The sequence below is a fragment of the Panthera uncia genome, chromosome F1, assembly GCF_023721935.1.
Source record: "Panthera uncia isolate 11264 chromosome F1, Puncia_PCG_1.0, whole genome shotgun sequence".
Taxonomy (NCBI): Eukaryota; Metazoa; Chordata; class Mammalia; order Carnivora; family Felidae; genus Panthera; species Panthera uncia.
In genome coordinates, this window is record NC_064813.1 from 29702153 (window position 1) to 29726162 (window position 24010).

General features: G+C 37.9%; 1 protein-coding gene across 1 annotated transcript in view; it reads right to left on the reverse strand.

Moving 5' to 3' along the window:
* Window positions 1-4102: 4102 nt before the first annotated feature.
* FLVCR1 (FLVCR heme transporter 1) overlaps window positions 4103-24010 on the reverse strand; it is a 37506-nt gene continuing 17598 nt past the window's right edge. The window contains exons 4-10 of the mRNA XM_049634170.1: window positions 21351-21418; window positions 19751-19854; window positions 9894-10004; window positions 9273-9378; window positions 8731-8842; window positions 7265-7332; window positions 4103-7108 (exon numbers count right to left, since the gene is read on the reverse strand). Of these exons, the coding sequence (XP_049490127.1) occupies window positions 7019-7108; window positions 7265-7332; window positions 8731-8842; window positions 9273-9378; window positions 9894-10004; window positions 19751-19854; window positions 21351-21418 (659 nt within the window). The 3' untranslated portion in view covers window positions 4103-7018. The remainder of the gene's footprint in view (window positions 7109-7264; window positions 7333-8730; window positions 8843-9272; window positions 9379-9893; window positions 10005-19750; window positions 19855-21350; window positions 21419-24010) is intronic.

Sequence of the window (24010 nt, forward strand, 5' to 3'; positions counted from 1 at the left end):
CTAAAATAATGTACGTAAATAACATAATCTAACCATACAAGGAAACTAAACTGTCTTATGAATAATAGTACTGAGGACTGCATAGGTTTGCAGGCAATGAATCTATGCCCATGTGACATTTCTCCAAGGATGTCTTTTCTAATACTAATCTCCTGATGGTGCATTGGGAGCCTCTGTCCATACATAGATCCTGCCCTAGACAGGATGATCCAGAGCTTATCTTAGTTTTGGGTCAAGAATATGTTTTGAAGGATTCAGGCTTTTTGCTGAAAAGGAAATAACTCTCACTCTTATTTCAACTTAGTTTTTGTGCATCGTGAGGCTTTATGAAAGCTTAATCTGTCAGTTAATCTCAGGGATTAGGAGCCATTTCAGTCCCCGGAAGAACCAGACATTTCCCAGAGAAAGATAGGTGCTCAAGCAGCATTTATCAATCAAGACCCGGAGGCTCCAACCAGAAATCAAGTTCCTTTTTAATTTTTTTTTTTTTTAAGTTGAGAGAGAGTGTGTGCACACATAAGCAGAGGAGGGACAGAGGGAGAGAGAGAAAATCTTAAGCAGGCTCCACACTCAGCACAGAGCCTGACTTGGGGCTCGATCCCACCACCCTGAGATCATGACCAGAGCCAAAATCAAGAGTCTGACACTCAACCGAGCCACCCAGGCGCCCCAGAAATCCAGTTTCTACCAGCTTCTAACAGTTTGTTCTCTTTACAATGACCATTTCATCATGGGCTTAAAATAACAAATGAAAGGGAAAATGCAAATGAATACTTAATATCAGGCATTTGTCTAAGTGGAAAATGAAGCTCACACACCTTATCTTAATGATTCCCGCTCCCCTATGCCCCCCACCCCCCATATCGTTCTCCTCCTTTATCAAAGGAGGGCCTCCAGACCACGTCTCCTCCTCCCTTCCATTCAAACCTGCTCAAGGACATCTCTAGACCTTAGTACAGATTTAAGAAAAGATAGCCCCTCTTGGTGGTCAGTGTGCTCTGAAACCTTACCTCTCTTTGGGGACACAAAGGTATTTTATCTCCTGTGAGATGTCAGAAAGGCATTTTCCAGGCACAGGATCCTATCAAGAACCCTGAAGTCACTTCGGGGCAGATTGTCACCTACACAGATGACTGTCTCCCCTTGCAGAGAGGGAGGGGCAGCGTGGTATAGGCAGGTGTCTTGGTCCTGAAAGCTGACTGGGCAGGTGGGTCACAGGAGAAACTACTGACTTCAGAATGTGTTACTTGTCTATACATCTTTGCCTGCTGTGGAAAATAAGAATGGTATCTTTTTTTTTTCCTGGATGAGTTTTTTCCACTGACAATCTAAATGTCATTCTAGTGATTCTCAATGGAAACTGAGAAAGGTCTTAGATTTTAAAGGCCCTGTTTACTAGAGGGTAATGGTAACAGATACAATGCTATATACTCGTTATATTTCATGTCTCGCCTTAACATTTAGCTATTTATAAAACCAAATAAAACTGGAAACTTCATCTTGAAATCCCGCACTAATTATAAGTAAAGTAGTATGAAAAGAGGTATAGGTAACATTTTTTATGGCTTCCAGTTTATTCTCTTCTCTTTGGCTGCCCAGTTTTTACCTTTCTTTCCCACAAGCTCCTTTCTGTCTCCAATGACTCTTCCTCCATCTGTCTCATTAGAGGCCTTTGATCTTTGACCTTGTTCTTCTGTCCACTCTCCCTAGTTTCTCACACTGTCAATCATTGACTGCGTTGATGACAGCCAATCTCTTTTCTAGAAAAGTGGTTCTCAAAGTGTGGTTGGCAGAACCTTAGGAGTCCCCAAGACCCTTTTCAGGGAATCCATGTCAAACTCTTTAATAATACCGTAAAGAAGTGATTTGCCTTTTTCACTACTTTAACATCAGGAAAACCTGCATCTGCCAAAACAAATTTTAGGAAACTCACATGAGCTTGACTGCTTCCCAACACTTGAAAGCCTTTCTGATGAGATCAGAGGTATTAACGAATGTGACTTATCTGGCATCATAGAATGAGATATATCAATCTTTTGAAGAGCTGCGTAACTCAGTGAAGTAATACTTTCCAAATGCCAGTGCATAATGTCACAAAACCACGCACCGTTAAAGATCTGTTGAAAGTACAAGACAGACCATTGGATGTTAATGTTAACAAAATAGGAAAAGTTTATTGATATGGCTTCAGATTCCACATAGCAACTAACCTTTAAGATAGTACCAGTTCCAACTTGCCACAGTGTCCAGAATACCTACAATTACCTGAAAAGACTTAAAATACTTGTCCTTTTCCAACTGCACATGTGCACAAGGTTTTTTCTTCAAACACGTCAAAGTAGCGTATCTCTACAGATTGAAGGTAGGATCAGGTATGAGAATCCAGCAGTCTTCTATGAAGCCAGACATTGAAGGCTTTTGTAGTCTTTAGAGATTGAAAAGTATCACTGTTCTCACTATATTTGTTTTGGAAAATAGTTATTTGTCATAAAAATGTAATTTATGTGATGATGTAATGAAGTTATTTTTAAATGAATAAAATAGTTTTAATTTCTAGTATGATAAATATTGACAGCTATAACTCAGAAAAACAAAAGTTCTTTTGGGTTCCTCAATGATTTTTTTTTTTCTGATGTTTATTTATTTTTGAAGGAGAGCTAGAGCATGCGTGGGGGAGGGACAGAGAGAGGGAGATACAGAAGAATCTGAAGCAGGCTCCAGGCTCCGAGCTGTCAGCACAGAGCCTGATGCGGGGCTCGAACCCATGAACTGTGAGATCATGACCTGAGCCAAAGTCGGGCACTTAACTGACTGAGCAACCCAGGCGCCTGAGGTTGCTCAATGATTCTTAAATGTAAAAGTTTTCTGGGACCAAAACCTTTGGAAGTCACTGCCGTAGGCTAATCTTTCATCCAGCCTCCATTCTCAATCTCACCATTTCCTTAATCCTTGCCAACCAGTTTATTAGTCCTCCAGGACTAGCTTCAGGAGGATGTGGAAGGGGCAGCCCCCTGCCAGGTCATTCTCCTCCTCCCTAAGTGTCTTCTCTATGCTCTCTCCCCAGAACCTCAATTTTTCTCAGTAGTATTCTTTTTTTTTTTTTTTTTAAGTTTATTTATTTTGAGAGAGAGAGCGAGCAAGGGAGGGGCAGAGAGAGAGGAGAGGGGGAGAGTCCCAAGCAGGCTCCACATTGTCAGTGCAGAGCCCGACAAGGGGCTTGAACCCATGAACAATGAGATCTTGACCTGAGCTGAAGTCAAGAATCAGACGCTTAACTGACTGAGCCACCCAGGCACTCCTCATTGGTATTCTTTTGATGTAAGTCACTTGAACTTTTCTCTTCAAATCCAAATACTTTTAAGTGGTAATATGTTGCTAGTTACCAATCATTAATGCATAAAAATAGTAGCCAAAACGTTTGAGTGTTGGCTATGTCAAGCTTTCAGCTAAATGTTTTTTCATGTATTATCTCACTGACTCTTATGAAGAATGTACGTCCATCATATCTATTTTTTAATGAAGAAAATTAGAGTTTGGTTTTATTATGTTAATCAGCAAGGTCTTGAGAAAAAATTAACACCTGCTATAGATATAAGGTACCACACAGGCACATGCTCCCAGGAGAAACAGGTAAAGTCTGAAGCTTAGGTGTAGTGTCCCAGATGGCTCCTTGTAGGCACCTATCTGCCCAAGGAGGGGTCAGGCACCAAAAAGCAAGGGGAGGAGATTAATCCCTCACTGCTGTGCTGTTTGAGCACTGACCCTGGTGAACTTGGTCTCCTTGTTGTGCTCCACAAAACACTTGCTCCCTCCTTGGCTCATTCTGAAATCTTAACAGTCCCTTTCCACTCCCCATGTGTACCTAAGTATCAGAACTTAGGGGTGCCTGGGCGGCTCAGTCGGTTAAGTGTCTGACTTCGGCTCAGGTCATGATCTCAAGGTTCATGGGTTCGAGGCCTGCGTTGGGCTCCGTGCTGACAGTGAGGAACCTGCTTCACATTCTGTCTCCTTCTCTCTGCCCCACCCATCTCCCACCTGGCTCACACTCTCTCTCAAAAAATAAATTAACAGCTTAAAATTTTTTTCAAAAAGCCATACAAAATTAACATTAAAAAAATAAATTTATTTCAGGTCTGAAACACTGAAGAACAAGCATACAGACAAATAGTACAAAAAGCAAAATTTCAAACATGAAAGATGACTTCATACAGACAGGAATTCTTCTGGCATATTCTGAGTTTACATATAAACAATATTTTAAAGACATTTCTCCAACATTCACAAAAGGCAAAAGCTAGTATTTTTCTTTTCTGCATAATTTATAAATGCAACAGCTTTTGAAAGCATCCAATTTCTTTCTAAAATTATTTTGTTAAAATTTACAGAAGTGATGGTTACCCAACTCTATTTTCCAAAGATCAGACATAGAATTATATGACATTTCTTGTTTCACAAATTACAGGCAACTTTAACTCAAAATACAGAAAAATTATCAATTCATTTTGCGTTTTGTCACATCCTATTTCATCCTTTTTCTAATCAACAAAGAAAGATACACATGACACATACGCATATGCTTTTTGGAAATAAAGTATTCCAACCTTGATCTGTAATTTTTTTTCAAAAGCTAGGGAACTCAACAAGTACATGATTGTTTAAAACAACACTGATAGTTCAAAAATAAAAATAATTATTTAGGAGGGATCTTAGGATATCTTTTTGGTCATAAAACCTATAATGTGAATATCTAAGGAAGTTAATGATTCAGCATATTCTGCCTGAGCTATCACCAACTGAATAAAAAAGCTAAAAAAAAAAAAAAAAAAAAAAAAAAAAAAAAAAAAAAAAAAAAAAAAGATTTTAAATCCCCCAGATGCACAAAGTAACAATCACAGCTGTTAATCCAATTCTCTAGGGGATTTTTCTCTAGCTAGATTTAAGTTCCCACAGTACCCGATTTGGTCTACCCCATGATGAACGGCATTGAAGATGCAAAAAAGGTCTTTGAGATCAAAGTGAATACATTCATTATATGGATAAGGAAAACGCTGCCCAGAGAGTGACAGGGACACAGAGCCAGGTCTGTGACCCAGACAGTCACAGACCCAGAGCTTCTGATTCCCAGCTAAGTTCTTCTGGTGACACATTCTCCAGGAAAGATTCTACATCATTTACTGTCATTTGATTACAGAGAATGTTATAATATCAACATAAAGCAATGCATATAATCTGCCCAAATCAGAATTGCTAATTTACTTCAAGGGCACACCTGATTGGCTTTTTGTTGTTGTTGTTTATGTGGACATAATGTAAATATTATGGCTGTTTAGATGTTAGTATTCTAAAGATATTCCCTATGAGCTTAGAGAGTCAGGTCGTGAACAACATGTAAATTCTCATTGTAAACAAAACGCAGTGGTAGGCACTGTAGAAGCACATTTGGTCCTATTCTCCTTACCCTGAGCATGTGAAAGAGCAGACTTTTGGAACAGTATGTACAGTCGGGTGAAGAAAGGATACACTCCCACAATACACTGCAGGAGCACATACCTGGGCACAGTATTCCTCAAAGGAGAATGGTCATACAGATGTTAGTAGAGAATTAAAGCATCTTAAGAGGTCTTCACTAAATGAGAACTCCTAGGCTAAGTCACCATAGATTTCTTTGTAATACTGAAGCACAAGTATTAGGGACGATACAAGAAAACATGAAACACATTGGATGACATTTTCTTACTACAAAGTTAAATATACAGGCATACCTCATTTTATTGTGCTTTGATTTACTGCACTTCACAGATATTGTGGGTTTGTTTGTTTTTTCCAACAACTTGAAGGTTTGGGGCAACCCTGAATCGAGCAAGTATATTGGTGCCAATTTTCCAAGCATTTGCTCATTTTGTGTCTGTGTCACATTTTGTAATTCATGCAATATTTCAACCTTTTTCATTATTATTATATTTGTTGTGGTGACCAATGGTGGTGATTATGACTTACTGAAAGCTCAGCTGATGGTTAGCATTTTTTAGCAATAAGTCTTTTTTCACTGAAGGTATGTCCATTGTTCCTTCAGTCTATTGCACACTTACTAGACTACACAACAGTGTAAACATGACTTTTATGTGTATTGGGAAACCAAAGAATTCATTTGAGTCACTTTACTGTGATATTTGCTTTACTCTGAGTGGTATGGAGCTGAAGTGACAATATCTCCAATCTTGCCCGTGTTGAAAAAAGAGTAAGCAAGGCAGTGGGTACAAAATTACTGTCAAGTTGAAGTGAGAAAATAGTATTAGCATTTATAGCATGGTAGGAAGGCAGTGCAGAGAACTCAAGATAATGAGTCCGTCTGGGCCCCTTAGCTTCATTAGAATTCAAGTCTAAGACCAAAGTCATGGGTTCAACCTGTTCCCACGATAGTTTTGATGGCCACTGACAGTACACGTTACAAAGCACTGTTTAACAAGAATATAAGAAATGGGAAAAATCTTAGAGGTTCCGTGCAGGTGTCATCCCAGTGCTGTCCTTTGATGGGCCAGGAGTGTCGTGTTGGTGTAATGTACTCCTACTGAGGGTCACTGGACAATAGATCAGAACAATGGAAAGGAGCCAGTTAGGAATATATTGGTCACTTGGTTCTAAATTGCATGAAGTCCTATGTGATTTATGGGGATTAGGCCTCCACATTATCATTTCAGAAAGCCTTCCAACCTTCCATTTTCTACAAAGAAACAAAACGAAACAAAACACAACAAAACCACTTTTGGAAAATACACATCAAGAAGCTTACTTTCAGGTTGACAAGAGAGGACTATGAATGGAAGGCTCAGTTGATAAATGGTAGTGTTAATATGAGATGAGCCAAAGTCTGCTAAGCAAAATATTGCTTAAGGTTACAATTAAGCAAGATAATAATTATGGGTCACGTAATAATTTTCAAGTAAGTATCCATATCCCATAACGTTTAAACCAAGCCTTACTGCTCAAGTATCACATGATGTTAACTTTTTCTTTCACCTCAAATTGCCGATTCTGACTGCTTGGACATCACAATAGTTTTTGATTCTTGGTCTGTGGGACTATCTTCAACTGTATCTTCAACTGGTACCTGCAGAAAGAATCAGGAAATAAAAACAACTTACAGCATCTGGCATCTGCCATTATGACAGATCAATGATTGGCTCAGGAATACAAAATAGCTGACTAGACAGACAGGTTTCACACATTTCTTAATAGTTTAGTCATAAAAATATTCATTACTTACAGCTTTAATATCACCATTTGCAATTCCTATATTTATATTGTGTCTTCTGAGATCAGACTTGATTAATGCTGAAACAGAAAAACCCCAAAGAGGTGATGTTACCAAAGAGCGTATATAGATATGCTTTTCTCTAAGCGGCACAAAGTCTTTTTTGATATTGCCAAATTTAGCACACTGTAGTACCATAATATCCAATAGCATCCTTGTAGCATGAAATAATACCAGGGCCTCTCTAAGCCATTAACTTAATTAGCAAATCATTCATTAATGAATAAATACAGGATGCTAGGAACCAAAGATGAAAAGCACAATTCTTTCCATAGAGCACTCGCCCATCTAGGGAAATATTACCATGCAAACAATTATAACACTGTAGGATAACTGCAATAGTGCAGATATGTACAAGGTACAGTGGGAACATGGGAGAAAAAAAAGCCCATGTCAGTCCAGAGAAAAATCAGGGAAGGCTTGCCAGAGAACACATATTTGCATTGAAACTTGAAAAATGAGTAGGAACTTGTCAAGCAGATAAGAAGAGACAGGAAGGCACTCTAGGCAGGCAGCAAACAGGATATGCAAAGAATGTGAGACAGGAATAGAACAGCCAAGAATTTGGCACCAGAGGGAGTTTGGGACCATTGGAGCATCAAGGCCAAGGGGGAGGAGGCAGGAAGTGTGGTTTGCTTGGTAGGTATCCGTACACTGTATAAGAGTTTACGCTGCCGTCTGAGTAGGGAAAAGGACTGCAGAGAGAAATTAACAGAGTGAGATAACAGGAGAAGCCAGCGTGGGTGTGGAAACACTGTGGACGTTAAGCCTTGCTTCTAAATCCACTTTTATGCTCATGCACCCGGACAAACTACGGATTAGAGTCCTTTTCCATGCTCCTTCTCTCAAAGTTGGGCACCGCCGTCGTTCCTGCCCAAGTCTATTCCGATGACACCTGAGAAGTGTAAGAACTGACTAACCATCCCTTGTGCTGTTTCCACCACCACTCATTCTGGTAACAGCTGACGTGACTGGGCACGTCCTGAGTGCCAGACACCATGCTAGGAGCTTTTCATGAACCTGAATTTCAGTTAATCCTCATAGCAACCCTCCATGGCAGGCTTTTTAATACCCTATTACGTGAATGAGAAAAGGAGGGTATGAGAGTTTAAGCAATTTGTCTAAAGTCACACAGCAGGTGAGCAGTAGAGTCAGAACTCGGGTCCAGGTCTGCCGATTCCAGATCTTTCCCGACTCTTCACACGCTGGCTTTGGTTTTTATGCATAGTAATGGTATTGAAGTTAAAATCTGAAAAATTAATTAATAGATTCATATCCTTGGGAAAAAATAAGTAGTAATCCCGCTTTTTATTTCCTTTCTCCCTTTGAGTTCTGAAAGCCACTGAGAATCAATATACGTGAAAAATATAAAGACGATATGACACAAGTACTTTTGTCAGGAAAATACCCTCATTTACCTGTTAAAATGATGCCTAGAAACATCCAAACACAGAGGAAAATGTTTCCTGCTTTAGGACTATAGTCTGTTGTGAGTTTTCCTTGAGCCAATGTGAACAGAATTCCAAATATCTAAAATAAAATAAGAGGAAATAATTGTTGTTGAATTTGCTTCTTTGAAATAAGTGTAATGTTTTCCTGAGAACTTTTCTTAACTATTTTATTCATATGATTTGGAAAGGCAGAAAGTTTAAACTTCTTATTCACTAGAATACCCAGTAAACTGGGGCACCTGGGTGGCTCAGTTGGTTGGGTGACCAACTTTGGCTCAGGTCATGATCTCGCAGTTCATGAGTTTGAGCCCTGCATCGGGTTCTGTGCTGACAGCTCGGAGCCTGGAGCCTGCTTTGGATTCTGCGTCTCTGTTTCTCTCTGCCCCTCCCCCACTATGCTCTGTGTCTCTCTCTCTCTCTCTCTCAAAAATAAATAAACATTAAAAAAAAAAAATTTAGAATAGTCTGTAAACTACTCATCTCAGATTTAAGAGAGGTCAGGGGTTTACCTGTGCGGCAGCATTAAGAAGACCAGATGAGGTGCCTTCGGATTCAGGGTAAGTGATTTCAACAGCAAATTCAAAACCCAATGGGAGGTAACCAGTCATGAAGAAACTACGAAAATAAATCCAGAATTACAGAAACAATTAACTGAAGGACAATAGCATACACTGTGGCAATCATTCTACTTCTCAGCCCTATTCTAGTGATCAAATAACTAAAGATTTTGAACTTGATGTGTGAAAGCAAGCCCCTATTATTATTCACCAATCAGTCCAAGGACAGAAGAACTGAAAAGCAAAGCAGCTCCTAAGTTTTCCTTTTTCTGAAAAAAAATTACCTCTGATTCGCTAAGTCAGTTGTTTTTCTAACTAAATAATGTTACCTGGACTAAGTAAGGCTTATCATTTTTCACCTGTCATATATACCAAAAAACATTTTCAAACTTTTTGTATTCTAAAGAATTACAAATTTATATGCACAGCACAGATTCTTTAAAGTTTAAATATTTAAAATATTTAAAATATTTTTAAGACATTTGGATGAACTAAAAATTTAAAACCATAGTAGCAATATTTCACAATTATAACAGCATGCTATCATTCCCCCTAAACACATTTGATGCTTACCCAAGCACCCCTCCAGTAACAAACACAACGATACTGTATCCAAGGTCCAATGTGAAAGTAAATATAACCATTCCAAGAAAAGATAAAATGTAAACTATCAGAGTAGTCTGTCTAAAACAAAAAACAAAATTGTTAGTATTTTGTCTGATTTTCCTAGGCATATAAAAATCATGTTACTAACCACTGCTCCGTCCATACAGTAATAAATTCCTTGGTTTTCAAAATCAGGTTTCCCTTATATGGAAAAATGTTTCCACCAAAGCATTGACTTTATTTACTTTTATTTTTTTATAATTTATTTTTTAATTTACATCCAAGTTAGTTAGCATGTAGTGCAACAATGATTTCAGGAGTAGATTCCTTAATGCCCCTTACCCATTTAGCCCACCCCACCTCCCACAACCCCTCCAGCAACCCCCTGTTTGTTCTCTGTATTTAAGAGTCTCTTATGTTTTATCCCCCTCCCTGTTTTTATATTATTTTTGCTTCCCTTCCCTTATGCTCATCTGTTTTGTATCTTAAAGTCCTCATATGAGTGCAGTCATATGATATTTGTCTTTCTCTGACTGATTAATTTCGCTTAGCATAATATCCTCTAGTTCCATGCACATAGTTGCAAATGGCAAGATTTCATCCTTTTTGATTGCCGAGTAAAACTCCATTGCCGAGTAATACTCCATGGACCCTTGGGCTCTTTCCATACTTTGGCTATTGTTGATAGCACAAAGCATGGACTTAAAAATTTTTTTTTTAATGTTTATTTATTTTTGAGACAGAGAGAGACAGAGCATGAACAGGGGAGGGGCAGAGAGAGAGAGACACAGAATCTGAAACAGGCTCCAGGCTCTGAGCTGTCAGCACAGAGCCCGACGCGGGGCTCGAACTCACGGACCGTGAGATCATGACCTGAGCCGAAGTCGACGCTTAACCGACCGAGCCACCCAGGCGCCCCAAAGCATTGACTTTAAAGCTCACGTTTATAAAGCTTACATTTAAGATTCAACAGCAGCAATCAACAAAACTCACACCACATCCAGTGTTCAGACAGGAAGGAATATTCATATGGATAAAATAATTTTTGTGCCACCAAATGGGATAGTTCTGTAGCTGTATCTCAAGATTCAGTTCAAATTTTACCTCTTCCAAAACACCTTTCCTAACCACTGCAGCTTACAAAGTTGTCTCTTCTTCCAAGCTCCCTTATCATTTTAGTAGCTACATAACTGTCACATGACAGACACCTATTGGACTTGTGACATTGATTTTAGTCTGTTATATTATTATTGTTTCATATATGCATGCCTTATTTTCCCCTTTTAGACTACAAGTGTCTTAAGGACAGGGATCATATATTGCTTGTCATAATTCCTAGACGAATTATGCCCACAACAGAAGTTTGGTGAATGAATGGCAGTTACTCTGAGAACAAAATCAAGGCCAAAAAGAACATATTCCTATGCCTAGCAAGTTTTCTAATTGTAAAGTGGGCCAAAGACTATAAATAAATTTAATTCTTTACATATGTTCCCTTCATCTACAGATTGAATGGGTTTCACTGTAAGCTAACATTTCATAATAATGAAGCCACAGCAAGTACTATCTTAAATTATGGGAAAACTATCTTGGAGAATTTCAACATTGGAGGTCTTTGGAAGGGCTTACATAATGGTATCAAACACATCTTGGGCCTTGAAAGGTACAGAAGATATATAGGTGACCGTTCCGTATTTCATTCATTCATTTTATTTCCTTCTATTCATTTATGCACAGTTACATTCATTCATTTCTCCCAAGCATATGGGGAGTTTCTGCCTGTTAAAAAGTGTAGCTACTGTTGGCCTAGGGGCCCAAGATGGAAGGCTAGGAAGACCCTGAACTCATGTCCTCCCGCAGACACGTAGAATCCATGCATAGAGCAATTCCTCCTGAAGAAGACCTTAGGGCTGATTGAACAGTTTCTGCGTAATAGAACATAGAGGGACCATGTAGAGAACAGCAAGAGAGACAGAGGCAGGGTAACAATGGGAACCCCACTGCAGACCCTATGATTTGCAGTAGGAGAGATATCACAGAACTGTCCCCCATGCAGATTCGTCTGGCCTGGGGCACAGCAAAGTAAAAAAACAAAACAGTGGTTTAAAGGACAACTTTTACTACTAGAACATCTACCGAACAATGGGGAAACTGCTGGAACTCACTTTGGGTTTGGAGATGCCAGTGAGCACCACTGTTTACATTCCTCCTCCCCCTGGAGAGCACAGATGGGAACAGAGTCCAGGCCCCTAGCAATCTGTCCTGCAAGGGGAACCCTCCCAGACTGTATCTGCTCCAACTCTACTTGTCCCACCAGGCTGGCCTTTGGCACGGAGCACCCCAGGATCTTTGGCCTGGACCAAATGCAGCTCCAGCTAATCAGCCAAAGCAGCCAGGCACACAAATTCTACACAGGGGATGTTATTACATAAGTCCACTCCTTTAAGACCAGGAGAGGTAGCTTTCCATCTAACTCACAGAAACAAACACAGAAGGTCAGACAAAAGAAGGGAGAGGAATATGTCTCAAAGAAAAGCATAAAAGAGAAATCTCAGAAAAAGAACTAAACAAGACAGGGATAAGTAAGCAATGTACCTGACAGAGTTCAAAGTAATGGTCAGAAAGATACTCACAGGACTTGAGAGAAGAGTGGATGAACTCACTGAGAACTTCAAAAAAGAGACAGGTGAAGAATATAATGACTGAAATGAAAAACAAACCATAGGGAATCAATAAGCAGATTAGAGAATGCAGAAGAATGAATCAGCGATCTGGAAGATACTCAAGCTGAACAACAAAAAAGAAAAAAGGATTTTTAAAAATAAGGAAGTTAAGGGACCTCTGGGACAACATCAAGCATACTAACATTTGCATTAGAGAGGTCCCAGAAAAAGAAAAGAGCAGAAAACTTATTTGAAGAAATAATAGCTGAAAACTTCCACAACCTGGAGAAAAAAAAAACAGACATCCAATTCCAGGAAACAAAGAGAGCCCCAAAGAAGATGAACCCAAGGAGGACCACACCAAGGCACATAATAATTAAAACGTCAACAAGTTAGGGGCGCCTGGGTGGCGCAGTCGGTTAAGCGTCCGACTTCAGCCAGGTCACGATCTCGCGGTCCGTGAGTTCGAGCCCCGCGTCAGGCTCTGGGCTGATGGCTCGGAGCCTGGAGCCTGTTTCCGATTCTGTGTCTCCCTCTCTCTCTGCCCCTCCCCCGTTCATGCTCTGTCTCTCTCTGTCCCAAAAATAAATAAAAACGTTGAAAAAAAAAATTAAAAAAAAAAAACGTCAACAAGTTAAAGAATCTTAAAGGCAGCAACAGAAAAGTAAATACTTATGTACATGGGGAGCTCCATAAGGCTATCAGCTGATTTCTCAGCAAAAACTTTGCAGGGCAAAAGGGAGTAGCAGAATATATTCAAAATGCTGAAAGGAAAAAACCCACAATGAAGAATACTCTACCGGGTAAGATTATCATTCAGAATTCAAGGAGAGATAAAGAGTTTCCAAGACAAATAAAAGTTAAAGGAGTTCATCACCACTACACCGGCCTTACAAGAAATGTTAAAGGGACTAATGAAGCCCAACACAGGGCTCGAAGCAATAAACTGTGAGATCATGACCTGAGCCGAAATCAAGAGTCAGGCGCTTAACCAACTGAGCCACCCAGGTGCCTCTAAAAGGACTACTGTAAGCAGAAAAAAAAAAAAAAAAAAAAAGGCCATAAATAGAAGTAAGATAACTATGAAAGGAAAAAATTTCATTAGCAAAGGCAAACATATAGTAAAGGAAGAAGATCAATCACTTATAAAGCTACTATAAAGATTAAAAGACAAAAGTAGCAAAATCAATTATATCTACAAAATTAGCTGAAGGATAAAAATTAAAAGATGCAAATATAACATCATATACCTAAAAAGTGGAGGGGGGAGTAAAAAAATAGTGCTTTCAAAATGCATTTCAACTTAAGCAACCATCAACTTCAAATAGGCTGCTATATACATGGGATGTTATATATGAATCTCATGGTAACAAACCCAAAACCTAGAATAGATACACAAAAAATAAGGAGAAAGAAATCCAAGCATAACACTAAAGAAAGTCATCAAATCACAAAGGAAGAGAGCAAGAAAGGAACAGAGAAGAACTACAAAAACAATCATAAAACAATTAAAATGGCAGTAAGTATATATACATCAATAATTACTTTAAATATTTTTTTTTGGGAGGGGGGCGCCTGGGTGGCTCAGTTGGTTAAGCATCTGACTTCAGCACAGGTTGTGATCTCACAGCTTGTGAGGTCAAGCTCTGCACTGGGCTCTGTGCTGACAGCTCAGAGCCTGGAGCCTGCCTCAGATTCTGTTTCCTCTTCTCTCTCTGCCCCTCCCCTGCTTGTGCTCTGTCTCTCTCAAAAAATAAATAAACATTTTAAAAAAAGGTCTAAAAATATCTTTTTTTTTAATGTTTTATTTTATTCTTGAGAGCCAGAGATGGAACATGAGTGGGGGAGGGGCAGAGAGAGACAGAGAGACACAGAATCTGAAATAGGCTCCAGGCTCTGAGCTGTCAGCACACAGAGCCCGACATGGGGCTCAAACCCACAAACTGTGAGATCACAACCTGAGCTGAAGCTGAACACTTAACTGACTGAGCCCCCTAGACACCCCGCATCAATAATTACTTTAAATGTAAATGGACTAACTGCTCCAATCAAAAGACATAAGGTGACAGAATGGATGAAAACAACAAGACCCATCTATATGCTGCCACCAAGAGATTCATTTCAGACCTAATGACACATACAGATGTGAAGGGATGGAAAAAGACATTTCATGCAAATGGAAGCAAAAAAAAAAAAAATGCTGGGGTAGCAATATTTAGGTTAGGCAAAATACTTTACTTAAAAAAAAATTTTTTTAACATTTATTGTTTTTTGTGTGTGGTTTTTTTTGTTTTTGTTTTTGTTTTTAACGTTTATTTATTTTTGACACAGAGAGAGACAGAGCATGAACGGGGGCGGGGCAGAGAGACAGGGAGACACAGAATGGGAAGCAGGCTCCAGGCTCTGAGCCATCAGCCCAGAGCCCGAGGCAGGGCTCGAACTCACGGACCGCGAGATCGTGACCTGAGCTGAAGTCGGACGCTTAACTGACTGAGCCACCCAGGCACCCCTAACATTTATTGTTGAGAGAGAGAGAGAGAGAGAGAGACAGAGCATGAGTGAGGGGGGGCAGAGAGAGAAGAAGACACAGAATCTGAAGCAGGCTCCAGGCTCTGAGCTGTCAGCACAGAGCCTGATGCAGGGATTGGATTCGCAAACCGTGAGATCATGACCTGAGCCAAAGTCGGATGCTTAACTGACTGAGCCACCCAGGCGACCCTAGACAAAATACTTCAAAACAAAGATTATAAAAGGAGACAAACAAGGGTATTGCATAATGATAAAGGAATCAATCCAACAAAAAGGTATAATAATTGTAAATAACTATGCACTCAACATAGAAGTCCTAATTATATAAAGCAAATATTAACAAACATAAAGGGAGAAATTGAGTAATACAGTAACAGTAGGGGACTTTAACACGCCCCCCCCCCACTTACATTAATGGATAAATCACTCAAACAGAAAATAAGTAAACAGTGGCTTTGAACGATCCATTAAAACCAGATAAACTGAACATACATACAAAGCATGCCATCTAAAAACAGTAGAATACACATTCTTTTCAAGTGCACATGGAAAATTCTCTAAGATATATCACATGTTAGGCCACGAAACAAGTCTCAATCAATTCAAGAAGACTGAAATCATATCAAGTATCTTTTTTGACCACAATGGTATGAAACCAGAAATCAAGAATAAATTTAAAAATTATAATGATGCCTGGGTGGCTCAGTCATTTAAGCGTCCAACTTTGGCTCAGGTCGTGATCTCACGGTTTGTGAATTCAAGCACCACATCAGGCTCTCTGCTATCAGCACAGAATCTGCTTCGGATCTTCTGTTTCCCCCTCTCTGCTCCTACCCTGCTTGCTCATGCTCTCTCTCTCTCTCTCTCTCTCAAAAGTAAACATTTTTAAAAAAATACAAGAAGAAACTGGAAAAAACACAAACACATGGAAGTTAAGCAATATGCTACCAAATAACCAAAGGGACAATGAAGAAATCAAAGAGAAAATTAACATACCTGGAAACAAATGAAAATGGGAACACAGTAGCTCACAATCTTTGGGACAAAGAAAAAGCAGTTCTAAAAGGGAAGTTTATAGTGATACAGGCCTTCAAAAAGCAAGAAAAATCTCAAATAAATGATCTAAACTTATACCTAAAGGAACTAGAATAAGAACAAAGAAAGTCCAAAGTCAGTTGAAGGAAAGAAATAATAAAGAACAGAGCATAAATAAATGACATAGAGACTATAAAAGATTATGACACTAAGAGCCAGTTCTTTGAAAAGTAAGCAAAATTTACATACCTTTAGCCATACTCATCAAGAAAAAAGAGGAGACCCAAATAAATAAAGTCAGAAATGAAAGAAATTACAACTGACACCAGAGGAATACAAAGGATTATAAGAGAATACCATGAAAAACTGTATGCCAAAAAATTGGACAACTCAGAAGAAATGGATAAATTCCTAGAAACATGTAATTTTCTAAGACTGATTCAGGAAGAAGTAGAAAAATCTAAAGACTGGTTGTTAGTAACAAAAATGAATCACTAATCAAAAACCTCCCAAGGGCAAAAGTCTAGAACCAGATGAATTCACAGGTGAATTCTACCAAACATTTAAAGAGCTAATATCTATACTTCTCAAACTATTCCAAAAAATATAATAAGAAGGAACATTTCCAAATTCATTTTATGAGGCCAGCATTACAATGCTACTGAAACCAGACAAAGACCTTACAAAAAAGAAAATTACAGACTAATATCCCTGATGAACATAGCTGCAATCCTCAACAAAAATATTAGCAAACTGAATTCAACAATACATTAAAAGGATCAGGTAGGATTTTTTCCAGGGATGCAAGGATGATTCAATAGCTGCAAATAAATCAATGTGATGCACCACATTAACAAAATCAACAATAAAAATCATATGATCAACTCAACAGATGCAGAAAAAGCATTTGACAAAATTCAACATTCATTCATGATAAAAGCTTTCAACAAAGTAGGTTTAGAGAGAACATACTTCAACTTAATAAAACCCATATGTGACAAAAATACAGTTAACATCATAATGATAAAAAGTTGAAAACTTTTCTTTAGATGAGGAACAAGACAAGGATGGCCATTCTCACCTCCTTTATTCAACATAGTATTGGAAGTCTTAGTTACAACAATCAGACAAGAAAAAGAAATAAAAGGCATCCAAATTGGTAAGAAAGAAGTAAAACTGTCCCTATTTGCAGATGATATGATACTATATATGCCTAAAGACTCCACCAAAAACTATTAGAACAAATGAATGAATTCAGTAAAGTTGCAGGATATGAAATTAATATACAGACTCTGTTGTGTTCTTATACAATAATAACAAAGTACCACGAAAAGAAATTGAGGAAACAATCCCATTCACAACTGTATTAAAAAGATAATGAAACTACAAAAACCCCAAATAGCCAAAGCAACCTTGAGAAAGAATAAAACTGAAAGTATCATAATCCCATATTTCAAATTATACTACAAATTTATAATAATCAGAACGGTATGGTACCGGCCCAAAAATAGACACAAAGACCAATAAAACAGAATAGAGAGTCAGAAATAAACCCACGCTTACACAGTGAATTAATCTATAAGAAAGGAGGCAAGAAACATAGTCTCTTCAGTAACTGGGTGCTGGGAAAACTGGACACCCACATGCAAAAGAATGAAACTAGAAAAGTTCCTCACACCATACACAAACATAAAATCAAAATGAATTAAAGACCTAAATGTAAGACCTGAAGTCATAAAACTCCTAAAAGAAGACACATAGTAACCTCTTAGACATTCTCCTTAGCAATATTTTTCTGTATTTGTTTCCTCAGACAAAGGAAACAAAAGCAAAAATAAACTATTAGAACTATATCAAACTAAAAAGCTCTTCTATAGCAAATGAAACTATCAAGAAAAGGAAAAGGCAACTTACTGAATGGGGGAGAGATTTGCAAATGATATATACAATAAAGGATTAATATCCAAAATTATATAAAGAACTAATACAACTCAACACCAAAAAACCAAATAATTCAATTGAAAATTGAGGACCAGAATAGACATTTTCCCAAAGGCATATAGATGGCCAGCAGACACACAAAAAGATGCTCAACATCACTAATCATCAATGAAATGCAAATCAAAACCATAATGAAATGTCACCACATACTTTTCAGAACGGCTAGTATCACAAACACAAGAAATAACAAGTGTTGGTGAGGATGTGGAGAAAAGGGAATCCTTGTGCACTGTTGGTAAATGTAGCTTGATGCAGCCACCATGGAAAACAGTATGGAAGTTCCTCAAAAAATTAAAAATTGAAATACTACATGATCCAGTAATTCTACTTCTGGGCTTTCCCCCAGGAAAATAAAAACACTAATTCAAAAAGATATGTGCATTCCTCTTGGGATGAGCATTGGGTGTTGTATGTAAGCAGTGAATCATGGGAATCTACCCCCAAAACCAAGAGCACAGTGTATACACTGTATGTTACCTAACTTGACAATAAATTATGTTTGAAAAAATAATAATAAAAGCTAGAAAATGAGAAAAAAAAGATATGTGCACTCCTATGTTTACTGCAGCATTATTTATAATAGCCAAGATATTGAAGCAACCTAAGTGTCCACTGATAGATGAATGAATAAAGAATATGTATGTATTTACATACATAAATGAATAAAGAATACACACACATACAATGGAACATTAGCTGTAAAAAAAGAATGAAATCTTGTCATTTGCGACAACATGGATGGACCTTGAAGGCATTATGCTAAGTGAAATAAGTCAGACGGAAATACAGAAATACCATATGATTTCACTTACATGTGGAATCTAAAAAACAAAATGAATGAACAAACAAACAGAAACAGACTCATAAATACAGAGAACAAACTGGTGATTGTAGGAGTAGGGGGGTGTGGGCAAAAGAGGTGAAGGAATCAAGAGATACAACCTCCAGTAATAAAATAAATAGGCCATGGGAATGGAAAGTAGAGAATAGGGAATATAGTCAATAATATAAGAACTTTGTATAGTGACAGATGGTAACTACATTTATCATGGGGAGCATTTAGTAATGAAAATAATTGTTCCCCTATGTTTACTGCAGCATTATTTACAATAGCCAAACTATGGAAGCAGCCCAAGTCCATCGATAGATGAATGGGTAAAGTATATACACACAATGGCATATTATTCAGCCATAAAAATATGAATGAACTCTTGGCATTTGCCACGACATGGATGGAGCTAGAGAGTATAATGCTAAGCGAAATCAGTCAGTCTGAGAAAGACTAATACCATATGATTTCACTCATATGTGGAATGTAAGAAAGAAACCAAACAAAGGAAAAAAAAGAGTGAGAGAGACAAACCAAGAAACAGACTCTTCAGTATAGAGAACAAACTGATGGTTACCAGAGGGGAGGTAGATAGATAGATAGATAGATAGACTTCACTTAGAAGAGAAGGGAATCTAAGAACGTCTAAAATCCAAGTCTTTCAGTAATAATAACACTTCTTAAATTTCTGAAAATAAAAATCACAGTCTCCATTAAACCCAAAATACCTTAGGTTGTACACCGTACATTTATCTACCATCACTTACTTGTATATTTTGGTATAATCAAGCCAAAAGCCACAAAGAATAGAGCCCACCATTCCAGCCACTACCAATGTTAGCCCAATCTTTCCAGCATTCACTTCTTCTCCCTTAAAAAAATTTTCATAAGAAGTTAATCAGATACTTCTTGAATGGATCAAGAAAATGTGGTATATATATATACACAATGGAATACTACTCAGCAATCAAAAAGAACATCTTGTCATTTGCAACAATGTGGATGGAACTAGAATGTATTATGCTAAGCAAAATAAATCAGAGAAAAAGAAATATCATGATTTCACTTATATGTAGAATTTAAGAAACAAAACAGATGATGAACATAGGGGAAGGGAAGGAAAAATAAGATAAAATGGAAAGGGAGGCAAACCATAAGAGACTCTTAAATACAGAAAACAAATTGAGGGTCGCTGGAGGGGTGATAGGCATTAGTGAGGGCACTTGTTGGGATGAGCACTGGGTGTTACATGTGAGTGATGAATCATGGGATTCTGCTCCTGAAACCAATACTACATTGTATGTTAATTTGAATTTAAATAAATTAATTAAAAAACAAAAATCAAAAGAAGTTAATCAGATACTTCTAATTCAAATAGATCTTTCATATTCCCATACATTCCACAGTCAATGGAAATAATCAGATAAAATTAAGCATAGAATATAGTGGGAAATTTAGTATATCTGTTAGGTGAGTGGGTTAGGGGGCAGGTAACGAACATGTGAAGGGCATTCTATTTTCAAACCAGAAAAAAAGAAAACCTAAAATGTGGGAGAAATCAAAAGAAATTTTTCTCATTCCTCCATGGTTAGAAAATGCAATGATCTTTGTTAGAATTCACAGAAGTCTGAGGAGATTAATCTGTTTTTATATATTACAACTGCTTTCTCCTTTCAAAAGGAAAGAGAGGTCACAGCTTGATATTTACTTCTTTATATTTGGATTGGTTTCCTTTAAAATTGTCTCTTTGTCTTTTCCCATATAACCAGTCACATTTTTTTAAAAAAGTATTGAGTGCCTGGGTGGCTCAGTTGGTTAAACATCTGACTTCAGCTCAGGTCATGATCTTGCGATCAGCGGGTTTGAGCCCCACGTCGGGCTCGGTGCTGACAGCTCAGAGCCTGGAGCCTACATTAGATTCTGTGTCTCCCTCTCTCTCTGCCCCTCCCCCACTCATGCTCTCTCGCGCGCTCTCTCTCTCTCTCTCTCTCAAAAATAAACAAACATTAAATTTAAAAAAAAGTATCAAAAAAAGACTTAGGTATTATCACTGTAATAATAACCTCTGCTTTCCATTTTGTGTGCTTTATAAATTAGATTAAATGTATTCTCAATTAAAACAAATATAAATCTCTTAAAAGCAATAAGGTCATAAACCTTTTTTTTTCAAGATTTTATTTTTGAGTAATCTCTATACCCTATGTGGGGCTCGAACCTACATCCCCGAGATGAAGAGTCGCACACTCCATTGACTGAGTCAGCCGGTTACCCTATAAATCTTTAATCTTATGATCACACTAACAGGAATCACACTGCTTAAGAAACATTCTTGGCCAGGCATGTGACACGGCACAGACAGACACTTACCTTGTAATATGTCAATATCATTTGATTCAATAATGTTGAGACTGAATAAAATGCTCCAGTTATGATACCTACAATAACAAACAGAAAATTGTAAATGCACCACTTACTAGCTCATAATGTGATATGAGCACTCTGGGGCAATTGTGAAAATAGCATGTATTTCCTAGACAGCTGACAGAAAACTAAAATCTCTTGCCATTCCCTTTCAGGATATGGAGTGATCAATTTAATACCTAAACTTACTAGAGATTACAATAGTAAAATTCTGTCATTACATCATTTATTATTACTGAGACTCAGATATGCCAACCATAAATAATGTCTCCATGCATAACACTGTATATAGCCATCAAGCACTGAACGGATTGCTTATTGAGCACCTACAGTGTACTCGAGCTAATGAATGTTCAAACAGAAGACAGAATCCCTACTTCAGAGATGTCACCCCTGCATCAAAGACTTCAAGGCAATTAGTAAAATAATATTAATTACAGAATATGTAAAAAGGGAAAAATAAAAACAGCTGGTTATCAGAAAGCACATGGCTACGTTTGAATCTTGAGGATTCCTGGCATATCTTGCATGACTTTAGGTAAGCCTCTCAACCTAGCAAGACTTAGGTTAATTCTTTCTTTCTCTTTATTATTAAATATTTCAAGCATAGAAAATAGTGCAGATAGTAATTTAGCAAATGCCCTTACTCATCACCCAGCTTCATAAACCCTTACCATTTTGCCATTTTTGCTTTAGAGTAACTTTTTAGATCTTCTCTAATCCTGTTCTTCTCTCTTATTCTTTCTCAGAAGTAACTCCTTTCCTGATGTCAGCGCTTATCGTTTTAGATATTATATGTGTATCATCTGCAGCTTGCTCTTATCACTCAATATTATGATTTTGAGATTTACCTGAGGCAATACTTTAAATTCTGGTTCATTAGTTTTCTCTACTATTTAATAGTCCATTGTGTGAAAAATACTGCAATTTAATGATCTCTTGTAAAGTCAATAGACACTTAAGGCTTTTCCCTATTTTTCGCTATTTAAAATAATATTGCAATGAATATTATGTTTTTGTTATTACATATAAGGATTTCTCTAAGTCTATATCTAGGAGCAGAATGTCTATTTTCTGGATAGAGCCAAATTGCTCTTTCAAACAGTTTTATCAGTTTATACTACTCGCAGAGTTCCTTTACTCCATATTCTTGCCATATTTGTTTTCTCTAGATTAAAAAATATTTATTTTTTTGCCAACTTGAATACATGTAATATTATTTCTTACTCTGTCTTGATTTGCATTGCTTTGATAAGTAATAAGGTTTAGCATCATACATGAGTAATACACAAACACATAAAGGCCTTCTGGTTCCCTTAAATTGTTTGTTCTCTTCTCACTGAGTGGTATGAGCTATTTTTACATTGTAGGTGCTAATCCTTTGTTGGTTATATGCACCACAGACACTTTCTCATGCTTTATGTCTTGTCTTTTCACTTTTTATGGTGTCTTTTCATTTCATTGTATTTTTTTCTACTGTTTACTTATTTCTGAGAGAGAGAGAGAGAGTGTGTGTGTGTGTGAGCAGGGGAGGTGCAGAGAGAGAGAGGGAGACACAGAATCTGAAGCAGGCTCCAAACTCTGAGCTGTCAGCACAGAGCCCGACGCGGGGCTTGAACTCATGAACTGCAAGATTGTGACCTGAGCTGAAGTCAGATGCTCAACAGACTGAGCCACCCAGGGCCCCCCGTGATATCTTTTTAGAAAAGACCATTATCTTAATGTAATCATACTTATCAATCTTTTTCTTTAGGGTTTATGTTTTATTATTTTTTAAGATTTTATTTTATTACAAATTTTTTTTAATTTTAATTTTTTATTTTTGCGAGAGAGAGCATTGTGTGAGTGGGGAAGGGGCAGAGAGAGAGAAAGACACAGAATCCAAAACAGGCTCCAGGCTCTAAGCTGTCAGCACAGAGCCCGACGTGGGGCTTGAACCCATGAACCATGAGATCATGACCTGAACCGAAGTCGAATAGTTAACCGACTCAGCCACCCAGGTGCCCCATTTATTTTTTTTATTTTAGAGAGACAGGGAGTCTAAGTGGGGGAGAGGGGCAGAAGGAGGGAGGGAGGGAGGGAGAGAGAGAGAGAGAGAGAGAGAGAGAGAGAGAGAATCTTAAGCAGGCTCCATGCTCAGTGCAGAGCTCAACATGCAGCTTGATCCCACGACCCTAGAATCATGACCTGAGCCGACGTCAAGAGTTGGATGCTCAACTGACTGAGCCACCCTGATGCCCCAAGATTTTATTTTTAAGCACTCTTTATACCCAACGTGGGACTTGATACTCACAACCTCGAGATCAAAAGCTGCATGTTCTGCGAGCCAGCCAGGTGCCCTTGTGTTTTTTACATGAGAAATTCCTTTTAAGAATACTAAAGCCAGTTTCTAAAACATGTGCTTCTAAAACTTTAAAGTTCTAATTTTTACCCTTTGGTCTTTAATCCACTGTGATTCATTTTTTGTTCATGGTATGACATAGAGAGCTAATTTGACTTTATTGCTCAATTATCCCAGGACAATTGGCTGTATAGTTTCTCTTGTACCAAACATCTAGTTTTCATATACGCACCTTCTAGTCATTGGAGATGACTGCAAATACAGC